The following is a 24205-nucleotide window of genomic DNA, read 5'->3' as shown; positions in this document are numbered from 1 at the left end:
TTTTGGAACAGAGAGTGTAGATGGAGAAGGAAGGTGAGCAGACAATCTCCCCACAGTGTAGTTACAAGGCACAGTGAAGAACAAGGAAGGTGTGTGCAGTCCAGCATGGGGGTGGTCACGGATGGCCACGAAGTGGAGATGGTGCCAGAGCTCAGACTTGCCAGCCTCAGAGTCTGCAGGGGTGTGGTCATCAGTCGTCACTCTTGTAGCTCTGACCACAAGCAGGTGCTGTTTGAAGCACGATATATGTATTAGCTCGAATCCTTGCAAAAGCCTTAAGAGGCTTGTTATCTCTATGTTAGAGACTAGAGAACTGAAGCAAAGAGGGTTAAGGAACGTGTCCAGGGTCATACATCTGGAAGGGGCTGGAGTATGAACCCAGGCAGATTGTCCATAGGCACTCTTTTCCAAGAAACTTGGGGCAGAGCGAACAACATATGCAGACTCTGAAGTCCCAAAAAGCACATAATTTCTGGGAACTTCACATTTGCCAACAAAGCCCTTTGTGTAATCAAGCCCATTCTGCATTTGTGGCATTTACCTTGAATATTATAAATGCAACTAGTTCAGGGGCGCCAGGGTGGTTCAGCTGGTTAAGCATCCAACTCTTGGTTCCGGCTCAGGTCATGATCCCGGGATTGTGGGATCGAGGCCAAAGTCAGGGGTCCTCGCTCTGCGAGGAGTCTGCTTATCCCTGTTCCTCTGCTTCTCTCCCTCCCCCCCACTCTCTCTTTCCCTCTCTCAAATAAATAAATAAATAAATAAATAAATAAATAAATTCTTCAAAAAAAAATAATAAATGCAGCCAGTTCAAGTTCTTCAAAGACTTGTGGTCAGAAGTGGGTGGTGTTTGTTTGAACATACGCAGACCTTAAAGATCCTAGAGTCACCTCTGGACGGATCCTGGAAAGTCCAGAAGACTTAATTTTTTTGCTTCTATTGTTTAGAATGGTACTGGAAAGATCGATTTCTGCCTTCTTCCTATCTATTTCCCAGGAAGCAGCCAACCTTCATGACGCGGATGTTTCTGTGGCTGTTGGGGTTAAGAAGAGCCCTGCCATCAATCACTGGCCTGCCTCTTGCCGGTGAGCTCGGAGTTCTCACACTTTCTCTGGCTTTGCTGAACATCTGCCCATCATGTGGAATTGCATGACTGTACCACTGATGTCCAGCTTGACACAAAACCAGCTTACCCTTTGCAGCCCTCAAGTACCACTCCCCCACACATGCACACATGCCCCAAAACAAAAACCCCAGCCTGTCTCACTTTGGCCTCCTAGGCAAACCATTTAGCGGACTCTTTCTAGAAGTACTAGGAAGAGCTACTTCTTTTTTATTTTTATTTTTTTTTATTTATTTATTTTTTAAATGATTTTTTATTATATTATGTTAGTCACCATACAGTACATCCCCGGTTTCCGATGTAAGGCTCGATGATTCATTAGTTGTGTATAACACCCAGTGCACCATGCAATACGTGCCCTCCTTACTACCCATCACCGGTCTATCCCATTCCCCCACCCCCCTCCCCTCTGAAGTCCTCAGTTTGTTTCTCATAGTCCATAGTCTCTCATGTTTCATTCCCCCTTCTGATTACCCCCCCTTTCTTTATCCCTTTCTTCCCCTACCGATCATCCTAGTTCTTATGTTCCATAGATGAGAGAAATCATATGATAGTTGTCTTTCTCTACTTGACTTATTTCACTTAGCATTATCTCCTCCAGTGCTGTCCATGTTGTAGCAAATGTTGAGAACTCGTTCTTTCTGATAGCTGAGTAATATTCCATTGTATATATGGACCACAACTTCTTAATCCAGTCATCTGTTGAAGGGCATCTCGGCTCCTTCCACAATTTAGCTATTGTGGACATTGCTGCTATGAACATTGGGGTGCATATGGCCCTTCTCTTCACTACGTCTGTATCTTTGGGGTAAATACCCAGTAGTGCAATGGCTGGATCATAGGGTAGCTCAATTTTTAACTTTTTAAGGGACCTCCACACTGTTTTCCAGAGTGGCTGTACCAACTTGCATTCCCACCAACAATGTAGGAGGGATCCCCTTTCTCCACATCCTCTCCAACAATTGTTGTTTCTTGCCTTGTCTATTTTTGCCATTCTAACTGGTGTAAGGTGGTATCTCAGTGTGGTTTTGATTTGAATTTCCTTGATGGCTAATGATTTTGAACATTTTTTCATGTGTCTGTTAGCCATTTGTATGTCTTCATTGGAAAAGTGTCTGTTCATATCTTCTGCCCATTTTTTGATTTGTTTATTTGTTTCTCGTGTATTGAGTTTGAGAAGTTCTTTGTAGATCTTGGATACCAGTCCTTTATCTGTAGTGTCATTTGCAAATATATTCTCCCATTCCGTGGGCTGCCTCTTAGTTTTTCTGACTGTTTCCTTGGATGTGCAGAAACTTTTAATCTTGATGAAGTCCCATAAATTCATTTTATCTTTTGTTTCTCTTGCCTTTGGGGATGTGTCATGAAAAAGGTTGCTTTGGCCGATGTCGTAGAGGTTGTTGCCTATGTTCTCCTCTAGAATTTTGATGGATTCCTGTCTCACATCGAGGTCTTTCATCCATTTGGAGTTTATTTTTGTGTATGGTGTGAGATAGTGGTCAAGTTTCATTCTCTTGCATGTAGCTGTCCAATTTTCCCAGCACCATTTATTGAAGAGACTGTCTTTTTCCCACCGGATGTTTTTTCCTGCTTTATCAAATATTAGTTGCCCAAAGAGCCGAGGGTCCATTTCTGGGCTCTCTATTCTGTTCCATTGGTCTATGTGTCTGTTTTTGTGCCAGTACCATGCTGTCTTTGTGATCACAGCTTTGTAGTACAGCTCGAAATCTGGCATTGTGATGCCCCCAGCTTTGTTTTTCCTTTTCAACAGTTCCTTGGAGATTCGGGGCCTTTTCTGTTTCCATACAAATTTAAGGACTGTTTGTTCCAGTTCTTTGAAAAATGTCCTTGGTATTTTGATCGGGATAGCATTGAAAGTGTAGATTGCTCTGGGTAGCATGGACATTTTAACTATGTTAATTCTTCCGATCCATGAGCATGGAATATCTTTCCATCTTTTTATGAGGAAGAGCTACTTCTACTTACATCAGAATTTAAGTCAAGGTGACAGCTAGCCCTCACCCCACCTCAGTGAGTTCTCTTTCCTCACCTGTATAAGGAGACACTCGGCACCAGTTTAAGCTTCACACTTCCTCCTGGTCCTGGTCTCTCGGATGCCCTAGAGGCAGGGAGCCATGGAGCCTGCACTGTGGGGCTCAGGGCTGCCCTGTCGACAGAACCCCTGAAAGCAAGATGTGGGGCCTTGGGCTCAAGAAGTCCCGGCCTTTCTTTTTTTAACTTTTTATTTTGCAATAATGATTGATTTACAAGAAGTTGCATACAAGAGGGATGCCTGGGTGGCACAATCGTTAAGCATCTGCCTTCGGCTCAGCGTTCTGAGATCGAGCCCCACATCAGGCTCCTCCGCTAGGAGCCTGCTTCTTCCTCTCCCACTCCCCCTGCTTGTGTTCCCTCTCTCGCTGGCTGTCTCTCTCTGTCAAATAAATAAAATCTTTAAAAAAAAATAAAAGAAGTTGCATAAAAGAGTACGGAGAGGTCCTGGGTATCCTTGACCTGCCTCCCCTCATCTGACATCTTACACAGCTGGATCTCAGAGCCAAGGCATCAGCTCTGGTACCATCTACAGATCCCTTTCACATGTAACCAGTTTTTACATGCATGCATGTGTATGTGCGTGCACACACGTGCATGTGTGGTTCTATGTAATTGTATCACATGTAAACACCACCACAATCAGGAAAGAGATACAAAGGATCCTCCTCGTGCTCCCTTTGATAATTATCTCCTTCCCTACCCCTAGCAACCACTACTCTGTTCCCCATCAATATAACTTTGTCATCTTAAGAACGTTACGTAAACGGATCCATCAGCACGTAACCTTTTGAGGATAGGGTTTTTTTTCATTCGGCATAATGTTCTTGAGATCATTTAGGTTGGGGTGTGTATCAACAGCTCATTTGTGTTTCTTGCTGAGCTGTATTCTGCAGTATGGATATATCATGGTCTGTTTAACCGCTCACCTGCTGAAGGACGTTTGGCCAGTTTGGGGCTATTACAAATAAAGCTGTTGTGATCGTTCACATACAGGTTTTATATAGACATAGTTTTTTCATTTCTCTGGGGTAAATACCCACGACTGGGATGGCTGTGTAATATGCTAAATGTATACTGAGTTTTCTGAGAAACAGCCCCACTGTTTTCCAGAGTGGCTATACATTTTACATTCTCTCCAGCGATGTAGGCAGGTCCTCTTAAAGAAAAATTCTTGCTAGAGAAGCTTGTTCCCTGGAGAAAAATCAGAGGAGGAGCTTGTAGTGCAGGGTGGGGTCTACAACTCTACACCTGCTCAGCCTTGGAGATTGTGGTGAGACTCCCTCCGGGACATAAGAAGAACATTCCCATGAATGATTCAAATACTAGGAGCCATGAAGTGCACAGGCAGCCACGGTTAATTATTGTTAATGTCCATATGGGGTGGGTAGGCTTGGATGACTGGGCAAGGAGCTTCCTTCCTTAGCCACCAGCCTTCCTTCCCGATGCTGCACTCAGGGCCCCTGAGGCAATTTTGGCCACACTCCATCATAAGGAGGCCCTCAGAACAAGTGTTAATTCTTGAGATTTGTTTCCCTAATGCTTTCTGGTGTGAGATCAACTTGATATATTTTTCATTCCTCACCAGAGGAAAAAAATCAATTTACACTTTTCCTAGGAAGCAAGCCTATTGACAAAGCTGACGTGTTGTCTCAGGCTCTCAGGCTGCCATGACAAAGTACCACAGATCGGGGGGCTTCAACAACAGACATTTATTTCTCACAGCTCTGGAAGTTGGATGTTCAAGGTGCTGGTGGATGCAGTTTGTGGTGAGGACCCTCTTCCTGGTGTAGAGATGGCCACCTTCTCAATGTTTGTTCACGTGGCAGAGAGAGAGGGAGCTTGCTCTGGTCTCTTCCTCATATAAGGACACTAGTCCTAGCATGGAGCCCCCTCACATGACCTCATCCAACACTAATCACGTTCTAATTCCATTGTGGTTTAGGGCTTCAACATATGAATTTGGGGGGGGATACAGATATTTGGTCTATACCATGTGTCAAGACCGTCCTCTTTCACTGTCAGCAGGTTGGCAAAGGGGCTATTCAGTGACACTATCTACAGATGTGACCACCTTGATTTAGAATGAAGAGGGGGCACCCTCACAGAGAGGCATTTGAAGGAAGAGGAAGTGTTCAGGGAGAATCACCAGCTCCCTCTTCATTAGAGAATAAGAGGCACAGTATCTCCAGGGCATGAAATCAGTGCTTCCTAAAGATACCACGGAGACTTCCTGAGACGGGGAAGTGGGTACCAGAGTTTCTAACAGAGGGTCTTGTACTGAGATCAGGGAAGCAGAATTCCTTGTTCCCCAAACCAGTTCACCATTTCTTCCTGTATCTCCCACATTGTGAGGCGGAGACAGAATAGGGCTTCTGGATGTCCCAGCTCTGTCATAGAGCTCTCCCTGATGGGGAGGAGGCGGATGTTTCTACGGGAAACTTCTCGTTAGCACTTTGTGGCTTGTCAGACATAGACCTCCCTGGGAATAAGACCCCATGACATGACTAATACAGGATTACAAGCACTTACAGATCGATGCCAGGGGAGAAAAGAACCAGCTGACTTTGGCTTGGTGTCCCTCTGCCAGCAAAATAAACTGCTAAGCAAAGAAAGGGCTCATTTCTCTGCTTCCCAAATCAACACAATCCTACTACTTCCCCCCTGGTTAGAGGATTAAAAATACGTTTGCTAAAAGTAACAACAACAACAAAAAAGAATTATATTGGAAGATAGCAAACTGACAGGAAAAATAAGATGGGAAGCCTGACTTCAGATTAATAAATGAGAATACTGCACCTGCTGAATGCCCACAGTCTTCCTGCCCCCCCCAACTCCCACACTGAGGTTAAATGTAGCAAATGTTGATCACCCGGAACTTTCAAGCTGACCCCTGATTGAACTCTTCACCTTTCTCTTTCACATCATTGCTGTAACCATTTGGATATTGTTCAGCCTTTTCTTTCCATCTGTTCATGTGTTTTCAGAACATAACATTTAAAAACTGTTATTGTGTGGAAACATTACAAGACAAGGCTGGTGAACCTAGACCAATTCCAAATACCTTCACCCAGGCATAAACTTGGGAGAAGTGGAAAGAAAAGTCCTGGGCTGGGAAACCTTTTCTGATACAAAGAGATATAAATAAGAGGTGCTGCCAACAGCTTGTAATTATAAAAAATTGGAAGCAACCAAAATATTAATCAAAAGGAGAATGGATACAATTGTAGTCGATACAAGTAATTATATACTCTGCAGCTGTGAAAATGAATTAACCAAAGCTACGCATGCTAGCTATCGCCTGGAATAATGTCATACAATGGTCCCCAAAGAAATTGTTCAGGCAACTCTCTTATTAATTCCAATAATTTTTAGATTAGGTTTTTCTGCATGGCCAGTCCTATTGTATGCATATAATAACATTTTTGTTCCCTTCTTTTAAGTCCTTAAATATTTTATTTTATTTATTTATTTTTGTCTTACTGGGCTGGCTGGGGCCTTCAGTGCAGTGTTGGATAGAAGTGGGGATGGTGGGCATGATTATCTCCTTCTTGGTTTTAAAGGAAATGCTTCCAGTATTTCACCATTAAATCTGATGTTCCCTGTGTGTCTATATTTTAGGTATGTTTTAGATCCATATTTTAGGTGTAAAAATCAGCTGATTTTTACTTTTTTTTTTATTTATTTTTTTAAGTAGGCTCCATGCTCAGCATGGAGCTTAAACTCACAACCCTGAGATCAAGACCTGCGCTGAGATCAAGAGTCAGACGCTTAACTGACTGAGCCACCCAGGTGTCCCCAGAGAGCTGATTTTTAAAGTTCAATCTAGTATTCTTTTTTGAAAAATCAGTTTACCTCGGTCGATTCATATATATTAGAATCTCTGATACATTTGTAATTATTTCTCATTTATAGTTGGGTTTTCTTTCCTTAGTGCCCTGATCTTTATATGCTCCTTTGTCCTCTTCTTTCCAACATTCTTTTGGATCGATTCAAGTGTTTGTTTGTTTATTTTCTTTTTACTAATTTGAAAGTAATATACTATATTGCTAGTTTTTTGAACAGTTACCCTTGAACGTCTAACATGAAAATTTTACTTAATAAAGCTTAAAATGAAACATTTCCTTTTTTTCTTGTTGCTTTTTCTCTTGGTATTTATTTATTTGTTTATTTATTTATTATTGTGGTAAAAAAAACACATGGTATTAGATTTATCATCTTAATCATTTTTAAGCATACAGTTCAGTAGTGTTGACTATAGTCACACTGTTGTATAACCAGACAACAATAGAACTTCTTCATTTTGCAAAAGTAAACATGATTTTAACCCTCTCCCTGAACAATACAAGGACAAGGTCATCAGAATGCCTTATGTCCCATCACCAGCTCGCTCCTTCATGTGCTATTATTATCCTGTAGCTTGTGCTGAATTATTGCTTTGTGGTAGGCACTCTCTAATACCTCTCCCAGTGGTCCCTGCTCCTAATTCACACCCTTATGTAAAGCATTCCCCTGAGACCCAGTGACTCGCTTCTAAGAGCATGGCAAATGTGTTGGGATGTTGCTTCTGAAATTAGAATAAAATAATCTGCCTTTCTTGCCCTCTCATACTCTCTTGCTTAGAGCTTTGCTCTGCGGGAGCGTGACGCCATGTTGTGAGTGGCCCTGTAGAAAGGCTCTTGTGGCAAAGAACTGATGCTTCTGGCCAACAGCCACTGAGGACCTGAATCCTGCTAACAGCCATGTGAGCGAGCTTGGAGCGACCTTCTGGGGCCTGACTCTAGCCGGTACTCACAGGAATTTGGGAGCAGATCTTCTCTCAGTCGAGCCTCAAGATGGTTGCAGCCCAGAGGAACCCCTTGATCAGCCTTTCAAAAGACCCCATGTCAGGGACACCTCACTAAGCCACACCTGAACTCCTACAGAGAGCACCTGTGAGATGGTAATGTCTGTGGTTTGAAGCTGCGGGGTTTTAGAGTAATTTGTTATGCAACAGTGGAAGGCAAATACACTCCCTTTTCAAAGTGGACATTATTATCATCTTTACATTCATTGCTTGTTTGAATTTGCTAATTCTTTTTTGCTATTCCATCTTGCATGTCCAAACTTACTTCTGAGAGACCATTTTATTTCTTTCTGAAGTATCCCTTGGAAAGTTCCTTTACTGAGAATCTTTTGCAGACAAACTCCAGATTTTGTTTGGTTAAAAAAAAAAAAAAAGTCTGTAATTTAATTTCTAGGCTTGGGGTTTCCTAGATCATGAAGATAATATACATTTGGACCCCAAACCTGTGGACCCTCTGGTCTGCAGCTACTGATTCTCAGGGAAAACTTATTTCTCCAGAGGCCAGGTAAGTTAGATAAGTTTCCTTGTCTTCCGCTTTTGCTGTATTATTATTTTTTTCTCATTCACTTTTTAAAATTGTGGCTATAACTTGTTGAAGCACCAAGCTTCATGGAGGGGTCACTTTCCTATCTTGCACAGCACACGACTATGCTGCCAGACTCCCACACAGCCACTGAGGCCTGACTTCTGGTGAGACAGACAACTTTTCTGAGGGTGGACAAGCCTTCAGCGCTGTTTTTCCTCGCCTTTGGACCTTCTCTTTGTTTTGGTTCCTGGAGACTTCCTATCTTTTCTTACAAGATCAGCTATGCATTCAAAAATCAGGACACTTGATACCTGCTAGCCAGCCTGTGCTTTGTTCAACCACTGGTTCAAATAAACCAAGAGCCATTGGCGATTTTTCTTCAGGTCTTTTTTTTTTTTTTTTTTTTTTTCTCTTTCAAATGAACACACTCACATAAGAACTGCTCTTTAATTCAGTTAAAACCAAAGCCAAGTGTGAGGCAGAAAAGCTATTGTTCATCCTGGAAAAATTATCTTCCTGCCCACTCTCCACACTACTTAGATCCCAAACAGCTCAGTGTAGGTCAGGCTAGAAATTAGAGTCTCTGGTGGGGGGAGCTGAGGCTCCAGTACTTCCCTTTTGGAATAGCTCAGGATTCAGACCCAAGCCAGCTGACTCCAAAGGAGTGGGGGCCGAAGGATTTGGGCATCTAGGCATCTGCCTGATGGCTGAAGTTGGCTGTACTTAGCAAGCTTTTCTACATATGGAGAAAAGACCAGAAGGAGCAGGAAGCTGGCATCAAGCTTTAGGACTTTAGGGGCCCAAGTCACCTACCATATTTTAATCAGGTGTCCCCTGTCCCAGTTATTTGTTTACTGACTGTTGTTAGAGTACTTATGAGGTTCAGACCACAGAACAAGGCAGCTCTAGCCTAAACGTGCTCTTGCTTTCACTGCTTTATAAAACCATGTCATTTCTATGTAAGATCTGCAATCAGAGTACATTTATGGAGCCACTGGTCCTCTCCCTATTTAAGTGAGGCCCCATAGGTCTTCTGTATATACAAGGGCGCTTGTTTTATAGAATCTTGGGCAAGGAAGGATGTGGACAAATTGCCTTAAGAGAAGGGCTGCATAGGAAAAGGCTCTTTTGCACTTTGGGGATATAGGTATAAAAGAGAGGTCTGATCTTGCTGTACATGATGTCTTTGACCTGAAATTGTGTGAGTTCACCCATCATGGCTTTTATGCTGTGAGAGGAAGCAAAGCTGACCTGGGAGATCCCATTGGGTTCAGCTGCCATGAAGCTTTGTGGCTATGGTGAGGACACATTGCCTCTCTGGCTCAAGTTGTTCTGAAAGAGGATGCAGGTGGACTGAAGCCCTGAGCTTCTATCTGGCCAAGATATTTGGCCTCATTCTGCAAGAGGTCCCCAGTCTACGCTGAGCCTGTGGACAAGGAGTGGCAGAATGCTGACCCTTCTCTATGTGCCTGCAACTACCAGGCTTGTGGAGAAAGAGATGGTCATGTGACACCCATAATCACAACAAGGCAGACTGTCTGATCCTTGGCCTCACAGAGCAGTAGAGCTGCTCCGGGAACCTCACCTTGGGCGTCCCTCTCCTCCACTTGTAGCTGGCCAGCCACTGTGAACTATGATTAGGTACCCTGGCCTCAGACCTGTAAACAGATGCAAGGAAATGCTAATGTGGCCTGTCATGCTCATCCCTGACTGAGAAGGGGGGGGGGGGACACCACTGGGAACTTGCTCTCTGCTGACTGGGAAAACGCAATTAGCAATACCAGACAGTTGCAGGGAAGAGACAGAAAGACAACGCCTGTTGTTTTGAGCTCTCGAAGACCTCGTCTCTCATGACTCTGTCTTTGAGAATTACTTAGCAAGCACGTCTGGGAGCTGCAGCCCTAACAATGGCAGGAAGGAAGTCGGGTCACATCCCAAGCCCTAGATAAGCACGTAGCCTCATTCTTAGTTCTTTGGGGGTTCAGAGTGTTTCCACCCCTATGGATAGACCAGAGAGAAAAATGCACTTTTCTCTACCTTTGAAAGTAGGTAAGAATAAGGACCAAGAGTTGTGACTGAGCCAGAAAAAAATGAAAGAGGACTGATGAGCTCAAGAGGTCTCATATAAAATTTAGATAGAAAGCAGGATGACATGGGGCACCTGGGTGGCACAGCGGTTAAGCGTCTGCCTTTGGCTCAGGGCGTGATCCCGGTGTTATGGGATCGAGCCCCACATCAGGCTCCTCCGCTATGAGCCTGCTTCTTCCTCTCCCACTCCCCCTGCTTGTGTTCCCTCTCTCGCTGGCTGTCTCTATCTCTGTCGAATAAATAAATAAATAAATCTTAAAAAAAAAAAAAAAAGAAAGCAGGATGACAGCCAAATCAGCAACGGCAGTCACACAGAGGATACAAGGAGAGCGACAATTCAGTGCTGTCTTCAAAGCTGATGACTCAGCCAAAAGTCAGATGAGTTTCAACTGTGCAGACAAAATCCATCATTTCCTCTAAATAACCCCTCTAATTGTACATCTGACATTACCACGGTGGTGTAAGTTTCCTGCAATGCTGACAGACCAGGTTAATGTATCATAATGCTAGGACGGTGAGTAACATCCCAATGATCCTGGGAAACACACATCTTTTGAAGAAAAAGCACCAGGATACAGGGAACTTTGTGCAAGAAAGGGGCTGAAGGTCTTCCGGTTGTAATAGGTCAAGTTTAAGTAAAGAGAGCTTGCTGACCAGCCATTGATCCCACAATCAATGGATTGGTAACTTGGAACCTGTGCTCTTGGCTAGTCTGAGGTGATAATCTTTGGTCTGGGGCACCCTAGACACCTAGGAAAATACTGAACTGAGGATGACTATAACCCCAGGAAGATGTAAGAATACAGGTAAGAGTGAATATCACCGTAACAATGTTAAAGACATAAATGCAAACCCATGTTACCAATATTTTGCAAGATACTATCGTTTAACAAAAAAGGGTAGTAAATGGAATAATCACTGTGATCATCTGTGTCTGCTTTGCCTGCTTTTACAGATTTTAAAGCATTTAAGGAAATCTGCTGTTTTAGGTTAAATGCTCAAGACAATTCTATTAATAAATGTGTGACCAATGTATGTATGTCTGCAATAAAATTAATTCATTTAATTTACAAAATTTTGACTAAATTGTGTAAGTAGTATTTACTTGCTTAAGAGGATTTTATAATATGGTACAGGAAGATTAAATTGAGCACTAAAATTAATATGGAGGACCCTTGATCCCAGCTGTGGGACAAGATTCTAATGTCTAACAGGCAGAGGGAACGCTGAACATTCTGTTCGGGATTTCTCCCTGGGGCTGGTGCAGTTCCCACCTGACCATAAAGGGAGATGTCAGGCTTCAAATAAGGGAGCCCATTGGCAGCACTTCTTCCACTGTAAATTGTGCTTGAAAGCAGCATTTTCTGGGCTGAGGATCTTATCTTTCTCCTGCTAGCTCTTGGGTTGGTTACCACTCACTTCTGTCCTGAAGGCAAAGAGGCATGGACGGAAGTGGTACAGAATTTCAAGAAGGGACACACAATGGTGCCTTCTTGGATCCCACAAGGAGGCTGGCGGATGTGACTGCACCATTGCCCACTGTGCATGAATCATCCATTGGCTGCACCCAGATGGATAGTCAAAGTTGCTTCTGGTGGACCCCAGGGTACCTCTTCCGATGTGCACTTGGCTTCCCTAGGGTTCCAGAACAGAGCTCCTGGATCAGGGGCCTGGGACATCACTTTATAAGGCATTCCAGAAAAGACCCAACATCGACTCACACAGCACACAGTTCCTGCGCGGGTCACCCTTTTCTTTCCATTTAAATGCCAGCCCTGTTGTTTGGGTTTTGGAGGGGAGCATCTGTCTCCCCCCCCCCCCCCAATATGTGTGACCAGCTCTGCTCCCATGTTGTGCTTTCCAGCTCGCTCTTACCAGCGTAGCAGGGGCTCTTGCCAGCTGGGTGCTCCTTCATCCCCAGGAGCCTGGTGCCTGCTGGCCTCTGCCAGGTTCTGCTGCACAGCTTGGGGCTTGAAAGGGGATTTTTCACCTTCAGCCTAATAGCCTAGAGAAAACAAGCTGCTTTGGTCCCCGACGCTCCCCCTTCTGCAGTCCCGAGTCTGAAGCCTGACCCCGGACCTCACACTGGGGCGGCTTCTGGAATATATTGCCTGTGTTGTAGTTTGCACAAAAATAGCTGCAGAGCTGGACGACAGTCTTCCCCATTTCTACCTCTTCAATATTCTACTCCAAAACATGAGCAAAGCTGCTTCTCATGATTTTGCTTGAGGATGGAAAGCAGTGAACAGCACCCAGGAAGACATTTCCTGCCTGCACAGAAGAGCCTCTTAGACTCACAGGTTCTTGGCTTTCCCCCTGTCTTTAGGTCCCTATTCACTAAGGGACTCAGCACCTCTTTTAAAAAGTGCTTGGGAGAATTCACACCTCCTTGGAGGTCTGGCTGAAAGGACCTCACAGAAGCGGGGAGGAGCTCAGAGGCTTGGTAGCAGAAGCACACCTGCAAGATTTGTTCACTTTCAACTTTTTCCTCTTCCCATCTTAAAAAAAACTCTGCATCTCAATGTTGACACTTGAGATGCATATATTTATATTTATTTAATATAATATTTATATTTATATATAGATTTATGTATAAATATATATTCATATATATTTAAAATATATTTTTATATATTTATATTAAATTTAATAAATATATATTTTAACATTCATTTAAATATATATTTATTTATATATTTATATATTTAATAAATTTATATATTTATATATTTAATATTTAATATATTTTTATATATTTGATATATATTTATTTATATATTTATATATTTATTTATATTTACATCTATATACTTATATATTTATATATTTAGTATATGTATTTATATATTTATTTATGCATATTTATATATTTAATATATATTTATATATTTATATATATTTAATAAATATTTATTTATATATATTTAATAGATATTTATTTATATGTATTTGATAAATTTATATATATTTAATAAATATATATTTTAAAAAAATAGTAGTAATTATACATATTACTATTATTTTTAATATCAACTTTCTGCCTTTTAGTTCGAGCAAAAAGAGCTCGCTATGCTCCTGGCAGCTGTTTAATCCTGTGTACCCATTTGTCCCTTCGAAATGGCATCGTTGTCTCCCTGCCTATTTGTTTACTTTTCTCTAATTGTATAGTATTTATATCCCCATTAATCCAGGAAAATCAACGAAGAGAGAAGTTGCTTTCTGCGTGCAATATTTCAAAGTACTGTTAAATGATTAATTGGCGGGTGATATTTTCCATTATTATTACTATTATTTTTCGTAGTGTTGCTTGTTTTATGTTGTTTCATGCTTCATTTATTTCAGAATTACTAGGCTTTGAGGAAAGCAGTTTCTTCCCCCTCCCTTTCCTTCCAAGGCAGTTTTAAAATAACTTTTCTACCAACATTTTATCAACCTGCTTTTGCAGTTTACCCTTTATTTTGGAGGAGTTGTTGCCAGCATTGCTTTGCATTTTTAAGGTCTGATTAATTGTCCTGTTTGACTATCTTGATGGATTACTCAGATGCACGTGACCTGATTTTGACTTTGTAATTAAAGATCTTTTTGGAGGTCAGATAAAGGGCCTGCCCTGCGGCAAACTTCAGCACACATGCAAAACCTATTCAGGCGGATATGGACAAGGCTGACTGCCTTCCGGAGAGAAGAGCAGGTGTTAAGTGTGAAGCATGGTGACCAGATGCCATGGTCCCCTGACCCTGGAACCTCCCAGGTGGCTGACCCTGGTCCCTTAGGAACCACCAGCAGCCCTCAACTTACTGCTGGAGATAGGGCTCCCCTCTCCTCCCCACTCACCCACTTCTCCACACTGAAATTTGCTGTCAGATGTGGGGGAAATAGGGTGTCCCTATAAAATACGTAAGCCACCTCACAGGGGGGCTCTGTCTGAAAAACATGCTGTTCTCACTGGTAAGACAATCACCTTTCGTTTGCTTTAAAAAAAAATATTGGGGCGCCTGGGTGGCACAGCGGTTAAGCGTCTGCCTTCGGCTCAGGGCGTGATCCCGGTGTTACGGGATCCAGCTCCACATCAGGCTCCTCTGCTATGAGCCTGCTTCTTCCTCTCCCACTCCCCCTGCTTGTGTTCCCTCTCTCGCTGGCTGTCTCTATCTCTGTCGAATAAATAAATAAAATCTTTAAAAAAAAAAATTGGTAGATGTCATTCCCAAACACCTTGGAATGAAAGTGAACTTGGTACACAGGGCTGAAAAATCTAGATGTGGGAGCTCCTTCTCTTCTACGGCTGTGACAGGGCCCTGCCGGACACTCGGGAAGAGCCAAACTGGCCCAGCTCTGAATGCGTGCAAAGAAGGGAGGCTGGGGTGGGAGAAGATGGAAAAATCCTTGAATCAGAAGGCAAATCTCTCTCCTCCTCTTCCTCCTTCACTCCCTCCTCCCTTCCTCCCTCTTTCTGCTTCTTCTGCTAGTGTAAGGTTTTCACTGCCTCACCCGAAGGCTTAGTTTTTGAGCTGTCTCTTCTCCCTATTCCTACCCTATGTTTCTGGGATCAGATGGCATGGGTTGCCTCGTATTGGAATTCCATAATGTAGCTTTAAGTCACTGGGCATGGAGTCAGACATTTAGGGCTGCATCATGGCTCAGGTGTGTTACCTGATAAGATAGTTAATGTGTATGTGTCTCAGTTCCCATATCTGAAACATGGAGATAAATATTCTACCCACCTCACGGGACTGTTTGTAAGGATCAGATGAGACCTTATAAACGGAGGGACATTATAAATTATAAAATGTTAGGCAGCAGCAGGAGATTATTATGGAAATGATGATATTCTCAAGGTATCTTACAAGTTCCTGCACTCATGGTGGTTTTGGCATCAAGATGACTTGGCCACACATCCTCTCTACAGCTAGAATCATCCAGAAGACACAGACCACAGACCTGGAGGCTCTGATTTGATGAAGAGCTTGAGAGATTCTATCTTACCCTTCACCAGGGAGCAGGAACCTTTTGCTATAAAGGGCCAGATGGTTAATATTTCAGGATCTGTGACCATACAATCACTGTCACACTACTTATGGGAGAAGCCATAAACAATACAGAAACAAATGAGTGTGGCCATGTTCCAATAAAACTTTATGGACACAGAAATTGGCATTTTATGTAATTTTCACATGTCACAAATATTATTCTTCTTTTGAATCTTGTAGCCATCTACATGTGTAAAAACCATTCTTAGCTCATGGGCCATATAAAACCAGGCAGCATGTGGGATTTGGCCTATGGGCTTCATTTGCCAATGCCTGTTCCTAGACTACTCCCAGGGGCCACTGAAATGGCCAGGTTGACTGTATCAGAGATATCAAAAGGAGGACATGAAGTCATTTAGGCATGTGTCATAGGCTTTTTACTTTTTATGACCCACTTCTCTGCTTGGCTGACGTCAAAGCATGTGAAAACATATCAAAGTATGTTAAATGACAATACTGAGGTTCACACTCAAGGCTCTTGTCAGAAAACACAGCCTAGATCTCTGCTTGCCAATCCTTACCAAAAAACCCAAAACGGCAAACAACAATGGCAACAGCACAATTTATGGCTGTTTGGCTGGACCACATGTGGTTCGTCCAGTCCTATAGGCAGGCTAACCTTCCCTTGAGCAATCCAGACCAGCTCCATTCATGGAAGCTTCTACTGTGGCCCTTTGCAAAACTGATCCTGAGTTGAATTTTGGTGATGAATCCTTGCTCCTTGTTTCCATGAGAAACAACGGATGGGAGTCACATCGCTCCAGGGAGAAATTCCTCTCAGAGCTCATCCCAGTATCAAGAAGGGCTAGACATCTTATAAACTGGTTTTATTTTGCAAGCAATATAATTTCCTTGTTTGATATGGCTTTAAGGAAGCTCATAATCAAATATACCTCTATTGACTAGAAAATATTTTTCAGGTCATCAGCAGCAAAGATTTATGTACTAAGTATGTACTAAGCACTTTTCATATAGTTTTCACTTAATCCTCACATAGCCCTGAGAGGTAGGTAAAATTATTATCCCTATTGTAGTGGGTTGAATAATGGCTCCCCAATGTCCTAATCCCCAGAACCTGCCGATGTCACCTTATATAGCAAAAGGAAATTTGCTGATGGGATTAAGTTAAGGATCTTGAGATGGGGAGATTCCTAATCTCAGTGTCCCCATCAGAGGGAGGCAGAAGGAGATTTGGCATAGAAGGAAGTAATATCGGGGCACCTGGGTGGCACAGTGGTTAAGCGTCTGCCTTCGGCTCAGGGCATGATCCTGGCGTTATGAGATCGAGCCCCACATCAGGCTCCTCTGCTGGGAGCCTGCTTCTTCCTCTGCCACTCCCCCTGCTTGTGTTCCCTCTCTCGCTGGCTGTCTCTATCTCTGTCAAATAAATAAATAAAATCTTTAAAAAAAAAAAAGAAGAAAGCAATATGATAACAGGATGTTGAAGCAAGATGCTATCCAGTTGGCTTTGAAGATGGAGGAAGGGGCCATGAACCAAGGAATGCAGTTGCAGAAGCTGGAAAAGGCCAGGAAAGAGATTCTTCTCTAGAGTTTCCAAGAGAGTGTGGTTCTTCACTAACTGAAGTTGACTTTGGATTTCTGACCTCCAAAAGAATACACGTGTGTCATTCTAAGCCACCAAGTGGTAACCATTAGTGCATCCATAGGAAATTCATATGCCCACTTTACAATCAAGGACAGGAGACAGAGAATATTGCCCAAGAGCTGGAATGAGGGTTGCTGCCCTCAGGCCCCCAGATCTTATTTCTCACACTGCCTCATCTGTTGTACGTGGCCTGATTGCTCCTGGATTTATTATCCACCCTCTCTCTTCCCTCTGCTTTCCCACTACCTCCTTCATCCTCCAATCCTGTGGACTTCTGTAATCCACCCCATGAGCTGGTGTGATAGAGGCAGCATATAAATAAATACATTGGTGGACATTTGTGGCATATGAATGGGGTAAGATCTCTGGGCTTTTGCTAGTCCTGTGAATTGTCTTATGATTTAACAAAAGAAAGGCCCCAGGCTGCTTTTGTTCCCCCTTCTGTCCCTCTTTACCGTAGCACTAACAGATGGACAGAGCAGGACTTCTGCTTTTTCAGAAAATTATGCCCAGCAACTGCTTGTGAGTTTCTTTCTTTCTCCCCAAGGATTTTTGTATTATTTAGAACAGTGTCTGGCCTAAAAATCTCCCCCTCCCACTAAACTTATAAAACAAAACAAGAAGGAAAAAATGAAGCACTAAACCCAGAAAACAGTAGACCCTTTATTTTTGTCAGGTGATGCCCCCACATCTGTGTACATGTTGGGATTCTAGAAGCCCCTGACATGCACTAAGGAGATTGGAGCACCAGGGTTGGATAGAGGGTCTCAACACATGGCCTTTGTGCCATGTTATCAATGTGAAAGCCTTGGGAACAGGGGTGGGGGGACGGCCCTGCTGTGAACCCAGCAGCTACAGGGAGGACATCTGGGGAGGGGTATGCGACCACTCAGTACCTGATGGCTCAAGGGCTCTCAGGAGATGAGGCAAGACCCTTCTTTGGAGAAGCTCCAGGGTACTGCTTTCTTTTCTGCTGACAACAGAGTATACCAAAGATTCCTTCTGATGTTGAGGCTATCGCTATGATGCCAGTTTGGCCTGTCATATTTCTTTTCTGGATTATTATTATTTTTTAAAGATTTTACTTATTTATTTGACAGAGAGCAAGAGAGAGCGAGCGCACACGTGTGTGAGCACAAGCATCGGGGAGGGGCAGAAGGAGAGGGAGAAGCAAGCTCCCTGATGAGCAGAGAGACTGAGGGGAGGCTCCATCCCAGGACCCTGGGATCATGACCTGAGCGGAAGGCAGAGGCTTAAGTGACTGAGCCACCCAGGCACCCCCTGGATTATTGATTCTACAGACTACAAACCCTGGGTGTGGCCTCAGATAGCTGTCAGTCTAATATTCATGTTTCCACCCATTCCCTGAGGGAATCTTTCCAAATGCAATCTCCTCATTGGCAAAGATATGCAACCCAAACTTGTCTTTTATTGTATTAGTCAGGGTTCTCCAGAGAAACAGAACCAGTGGAAATATATATTAGAAAAAAAATATATATATATATATAATTAAAAGAAGATTTATCATAACATATTGGCTCGCACGATTACAGAGGCTGAGAAGCCCCATGATCTGCCATTTGCAAACTAGAGACCCAGGAAGGCTGGTCTGAAGATCAGAGAAAGCCAGAAAGTGAAGAGTGCTCCAAGCAGGAGGTCCAGGTCCCAACTTACAGTGAGGCTGAGACAGTGAATCCTATCTAGCTCCAGCTTTTTGTTCTATTCACGCCCTCAACAGACTGAACCGTGACCACCCACACGGGGGAGGGTGATCTGCTTTTACTCAGGTCACTGATTTCAATCCTAATCTCTACAAACACCCCCATGGTTGTACCCAGAAAGTGTTTGACCAGCTATCTGGGCACCCTGTGGCCCAATCAAGGTGACACATGAAATTCACCATCACACCTGGGCTTCCCCATATTTCCTACCTTATCTCTCATCGCTTCCTTGAGTTCCAGCTCTTCTGCAGCCCCCTGAACGCTATGCCTGGTCACGTCTCCCTGCTGTCAACATGCCATTCTCTGTGCCACGTTATTCTTCCCACTCCCCACCTCTATCCCCCTGCTTTCTGACAAAACTCCAGACAGCAGGAGATTAAAACACAGGCTCCAGAGTCAACTGGGCCTGGGATCAAGTCAATTCAATTCCACAGATATTTACTTTATGCTTCTCTGTGCCCCCAGGATGTAGTTCTGCCACTATTATCTGTGTGACCTTGGAAGAGTTACCTGGCATCTCTAACTCTCATTTAGATACCCATAAAATAATAATGCATGGGAAGAACTTAGCATGGCGCCAGGCACATATAAAGCTTCCACGGACATAAGGTGTTATAATTACCATTTTTATCATTCTTTGAGGTTGAGGTCAAGCTTGATGACTCTTCTCCTGGCAGGTTTAGACCCCCAAGCTCACCCTTTCCAGCCACCATGAGCCCTGGTGCATGGTATGTGCCTCTATTCCGGCCCTTCCCACAGAGCATTTACCCTGTTGTTTAATTGTCTGATCCTCCCACTACTCTTTGATGAGAACTGTGTCTCCTCCATCCCTTTTCTCTGAGTGCCCAGAGCAGGGCTTGTGCTGACATTTATTGACTCCACGGAGCCGCTACCTGGAGGGAGGAGTTATCCCCAGAGGCGGGTGATATGCTTTTGTTCTTCTCCTGATGCATCCGCTTCTCTTGCCTTTCTTGGCAGCAACTTGAAAGGCTGTGCCAGGCTTGGCTGCAGGCTGCAGGCTGGTCTGGAGGAGGGACCAGCCATGGCAACCTTTTATGGGAGAATGAATTGGAAAAACAAATCCTGAGCAGTCCATTCATCTCAACTCTTGCTTCTCATCCTGCACCTACAATGCATAGGCGCCAGCAGAAAGCATCCCATCCCCATGGGAAGAGCAAGAGTAATGAGATCAATACCTACAGCATCTAGCCATTCATTTTCCTTTACATTAGAAAAAAAAAGTTTTTGTACATTTCAATGCTCAGTGTTCCTTCTTTTTAGAAGAGTAAAATCGAGTTGGGCAAGCGGCCCTGGAGACCAGCCTGACCACCCCAGCCTCTCCAAGGCAACCCCCTGGGTGGCAGCTGCAGGATCAGCCGTCTGCTCAAGGGCGACATCTCCACTGCTCCCCAGCTGATCGCGAGGCCAATTTAATACTGAAAGAGCATCACTTTCCCAACGCCTTCAGTCCAAACTGCCTTTTGCTTCCTGTCTACCTCCAAAGTGTCGTATTTCACACTGGCATGCTTTTCCATGAGCCTGTCCCTCTAATCTTCACTCAAGATATGATCCCGATGCTGAGCTCACTTTTTCGCACTCAGTCCCCCTTTGTGGACTCAAGTGTGACCCCCCCCCCAATTAATATGTTAAAGTCCTAACCTTTAGTACCTTAGAATATGATTGCATTTGCAGATGGGGTCTTTAAAGAGGTGATTAAGGTTAAATGAAATCCTATGGGTGAGCCCTAATCCAATAGGACTGGTGTTCTTATAAGAAGCGGATATCAGGACACAGCCAGGCACAGAGGACAGACCGTGTGAGGACACAGGGAGAAGACAGCTATCTAAAGCCAACGAGAGAGGCCTCAGGAGAAACCAACCTGCCGACACCTTGATCTTGGACTTCCAGCCTCCAAAACTGTGAGAAAATAAATATCTGTTGTTTAAGACCGCAGTCCGTGGTACTCTGCTCTAATAGCCCTTGCAGACTAATATATACCCTGAAGTGTTGGTTCAGACACCTACGACACCTGTTCCCTGCATTCTATTCATTAGCCGGCACCGTTTGTTGGTAAAGACGTTGGCCCCATTGGGGTCATAACCATGGCTCATGCTCTTTGATTATGTCTGGCCCTAGAAAAAACCCTGGCATTGACGGCCACAAAGTAAGTGCTGAGTTAATGAGCAATGCTGCCCTAGGAGTGTCACAGGAAGGACAGGAATCTTCTCTTTTGAGATACGTGAACTTTTCACTCAATTTGCAGACTCAATAACCTGGAAAGGTAGTCCAGGTGTACAGTTTGCAGTGGTGGTGACTAATGGAACCATCTTTTCTTAATTTTGAGTGAATGAGGTTTCATGATTTCCTAGACTCCTCGGTCATTTTGGTTTTTTCCTGGCTCTGCAGTATCAGTGAATTGCTCTGTTTAGACTCAATGTGTTTTCTTGTCCTCTTTGTGGCTCTCTTCAGGCTCTTTCCCACTCCCCACCCTCCACCCCTCCTTCTCCCAAGGGCTCTCTATGGCCTTGCAGACCCACTGCAAGTGGAGAAAGTATTTGGGTCTTAGTCCTCTCACCCCTTCCCCACCCCAACACAACGCTCCAGCAACCCCCGTTTTGGGGCCTTCCTTTCCCCATACACACAAAGGCGCATGTTTTGAAAGACCTTACCACAACTCTGGTAGAGCACTTCCAGGTTCCCATCCCGGCAGGCCGTGTGCGTGGGCCAGGCTTTGCTGCAGCTGCTGGGAGATATCAGAGTCCAGACGAGGAGGGCCGCTGTGAAACCCTTCATGGCCAGGTCCTGCGTGTGACCAACAGGAAAATAGTGGCCCCAAACAAAGGGCCTTCCGGGGCTCTTCCTCTCCCCTGCTACAGGGGTGAATGTTCAGTTTCACTTCTCCTATTTTATGCTCCTGAGGAACCACTGTGAGAAGAAAAAGGCAGTTAGCAGAGGCATTTGAATACTGTTCCCCCAGGACCTTTGACATTTGAATCAGCAGGGGGAGGATGACCTGTGTGTAGGGTAGGCTCGATGTTGACTCTGCTTTCACAGGGAGGAGCCAGCAAGGGATGCATGACCTTATGCAATGGGCCCCCTCCAAACAGCCTCCGAAGAGGCCCTCCCCCGCACCCAGGTGGAGTAGCGAACTCAGGAAAGCAAAAACCCCAGGCTCCCAGGTGGTTTTCATCTGCAGCCCCCGTGTCTCTGTAGGCTCCCGATGTGGGCTGTGGACCAGGGACCTGGCTGGGGCCAGCACGCAGCAGCTGCATTTTGAGGGCTGCAGTCACATTTGGGATCTGGAATGAGGCTTTTGCCCTGTTGGCATTTTCTCTCATCTGGCTGCAGCCCCACCAACAGGATTAGGGTTTCAGCAGTGAATTGTGCAGCTGTGAGAACAGAGCTTGCTCTGGGAGCCGCAAATGCGGCCTCTGGAGAAGAGGTGGAGGGAATGTCCCTGAGAGGTGAGCTGTGTTCTATTTCTGGCTTGGCTTGGTGGAAGGGGTGGGGAAGGATGGGGGAAGTGAGAGCCTCCCTTTAAGATGGTGTGTGTGGTGGGGGTTAATTATTTTGCTCATTGGCGGGATTACTAACGTCACATCCCACTTTCTTTTCAAAGCTAAGATTCTGTCCCCCTATTCCACTACCTTTGTCGTCCTGCATTAGGACAGCAAAAGCCCTGGCTCCCCACCCCACTCCACCTTAGCTTGAGAGAACCAGAGTCAGGGCCATGGCCAGCAGATTGGAGGAGAACAGAGTATGCTGTTTCCCCGGGGAGGAAAAGCATTTCTCTGAGCTCACTGGGTAAATTGACTGTTTCTGCTGATAGAAAACTTTAGTTACCTCAGAACTTTTTTTTTGAAGTGGAACTTAATTACCACTGAAAATGAATGCACTAACTTATTTGATGAATACTTAGGATTTCTTGGGAGACATCAGAGTGGTCATTTGGGGAAGGGGCAGGTCTGTGTTGATTTACTATTTTATTTTATTTTATTTTTTTAGGTACTCATCTACAAATAAGTTAGTGATGTTGGCTTTCAAGTAATTCAACTTCAACTAGGAGCTTGTTAGAAATGCAAAGTCTCAGGCTATATGCAAGACCAACTGAATCAGAAACTCTGGGATGGGGCCCAGCATTGTTTTGTTTTTTTTAATTCTTTATTTTAATTCAATTTAGTGAACATATAGTGTATTATTAGTTTCAGGGGTAGAGTTTAGTGATTCATCCATTGCATATAACACCCAGTGCCCATCACATCACATGTCCTTAATGCCCATCACCCAGATACCCCATCCTCTCGCCCCCTCCACCTCCAGCAACCCTCAGTTTGTTTCCTAGAGTTAAAAGTCTCTTATGGTTTGCCTCCCTCTCTGTTTTCATCTTATTTTATTTTTCCTTCCCTTCCCCTATGTTCATCTGTTTTGTTTCTTAGACTCCACGTATGAGTGAAACCGGTGTGAGGTGGTATCTCATTGTGGTTTTGATTTGCATTTCCCTGATCTGGCACTGTGTTTTAATAAGCCCACTGGTAGTTCTAGGACAAGAACATGGAGGTTGTTCCTAGGAACTTTGGTTTCTCCAGAAGGTGTTGAGAGAGCTCTGAACAGTGAATGAGTAGAAGAATTGAGGCTAAACCATTATACCCCTACAGAGCATGGCATGACCAACACACCAGTGGAAGGACCCAAGAGGACAGAGCAGGGAGAGGTATCCTGGCAGAGAGCTATGAGTGGCTGCCAACAGGGAAGCCATGTCGTCTGAGGACCAGGCTATAGAGCTGTGAATCAAAGTGGTAAAAAGAAGCATAATTCATGAATTGCACTGGCATTTGGATATAGTCAAAATGGACTACTGCAAGGCTCTGGTGGGTTGGAGCAAGGAAGGTCAGGGTTCAGGGCATCAACATCAGCTGGGGGGCTTGTTAAGATTGCCGGGCCCTAAACCCAGAGTTTCTAGGTTGTGGATTCAGGAAGTCTGGGGTGGGGCCTGGGAGCCTGCATTTCTTTTTTTTTTTTTTTAAAGATTTTATTTATTTATTTGACAGAGATAGAGACAGCCAGCGAGAGAGGGAACACAAGCAGGGGGAGTGGGAGAGGAAGAAGCAGGCTCATAGTGGAGGAGCCTGATGTGGGGCTCGATCCCATAACGCCGGGATCACACCCTGAGCCGAAGGCAGACGCTTTAACCTCTGTGCCACCCAGGCGCCCCAGGGAGC

The 24205-nt window shown here is 44.2% G+C and overlaps 1 protein-coding gene across 2 annotated transcripts in view; it reads right to left on the bottom strand.

Annotated features, from left to right (window-relative positions):
- Window positions 1–21967, bottom strand: part of LY86 (lymphocyte antigen 86) — a 61381-nt gene extending 39414 nt beyond the window's left edge. For both annotated transcript variants that reach the window (XM_026511434.4, XM_048225834.2), the window contains exon 1: window positions 21656–21967. In XM_026511434.4, the coding sequence (XP_026367219.1) occupies window positions 21656–21779 (124 nt within the window). In that variant the 5' untranslated portion in view covers window positions 21780–21967. The remainder of the gene's footprint in view (window positions 1–21655) is intronic.
- Between the last annotated feature and the right edge of the window lie 2238 nt (window positions 21968–24205).

Source organism: Ursus arctos, unplaced genomic scaffold (genome assembly GCF_023065955.2).
Source record: "Ursus arctos isolate Adak ecotype North America unplaced genomic scaffold, UrsArc2.0 scaffold_31, whole genome shotgun sequence".
NCBI lineage: Eukaryota > Metazoa > Chordata > Mammalia > Carnivora > Ursidae > Ursus > Ursus arctos.
The sequence above is the reverse complement of the archived record's forward strand: the minus strand, read 5'-3'. Positions and strand labels throughout refer to the sequence as shown.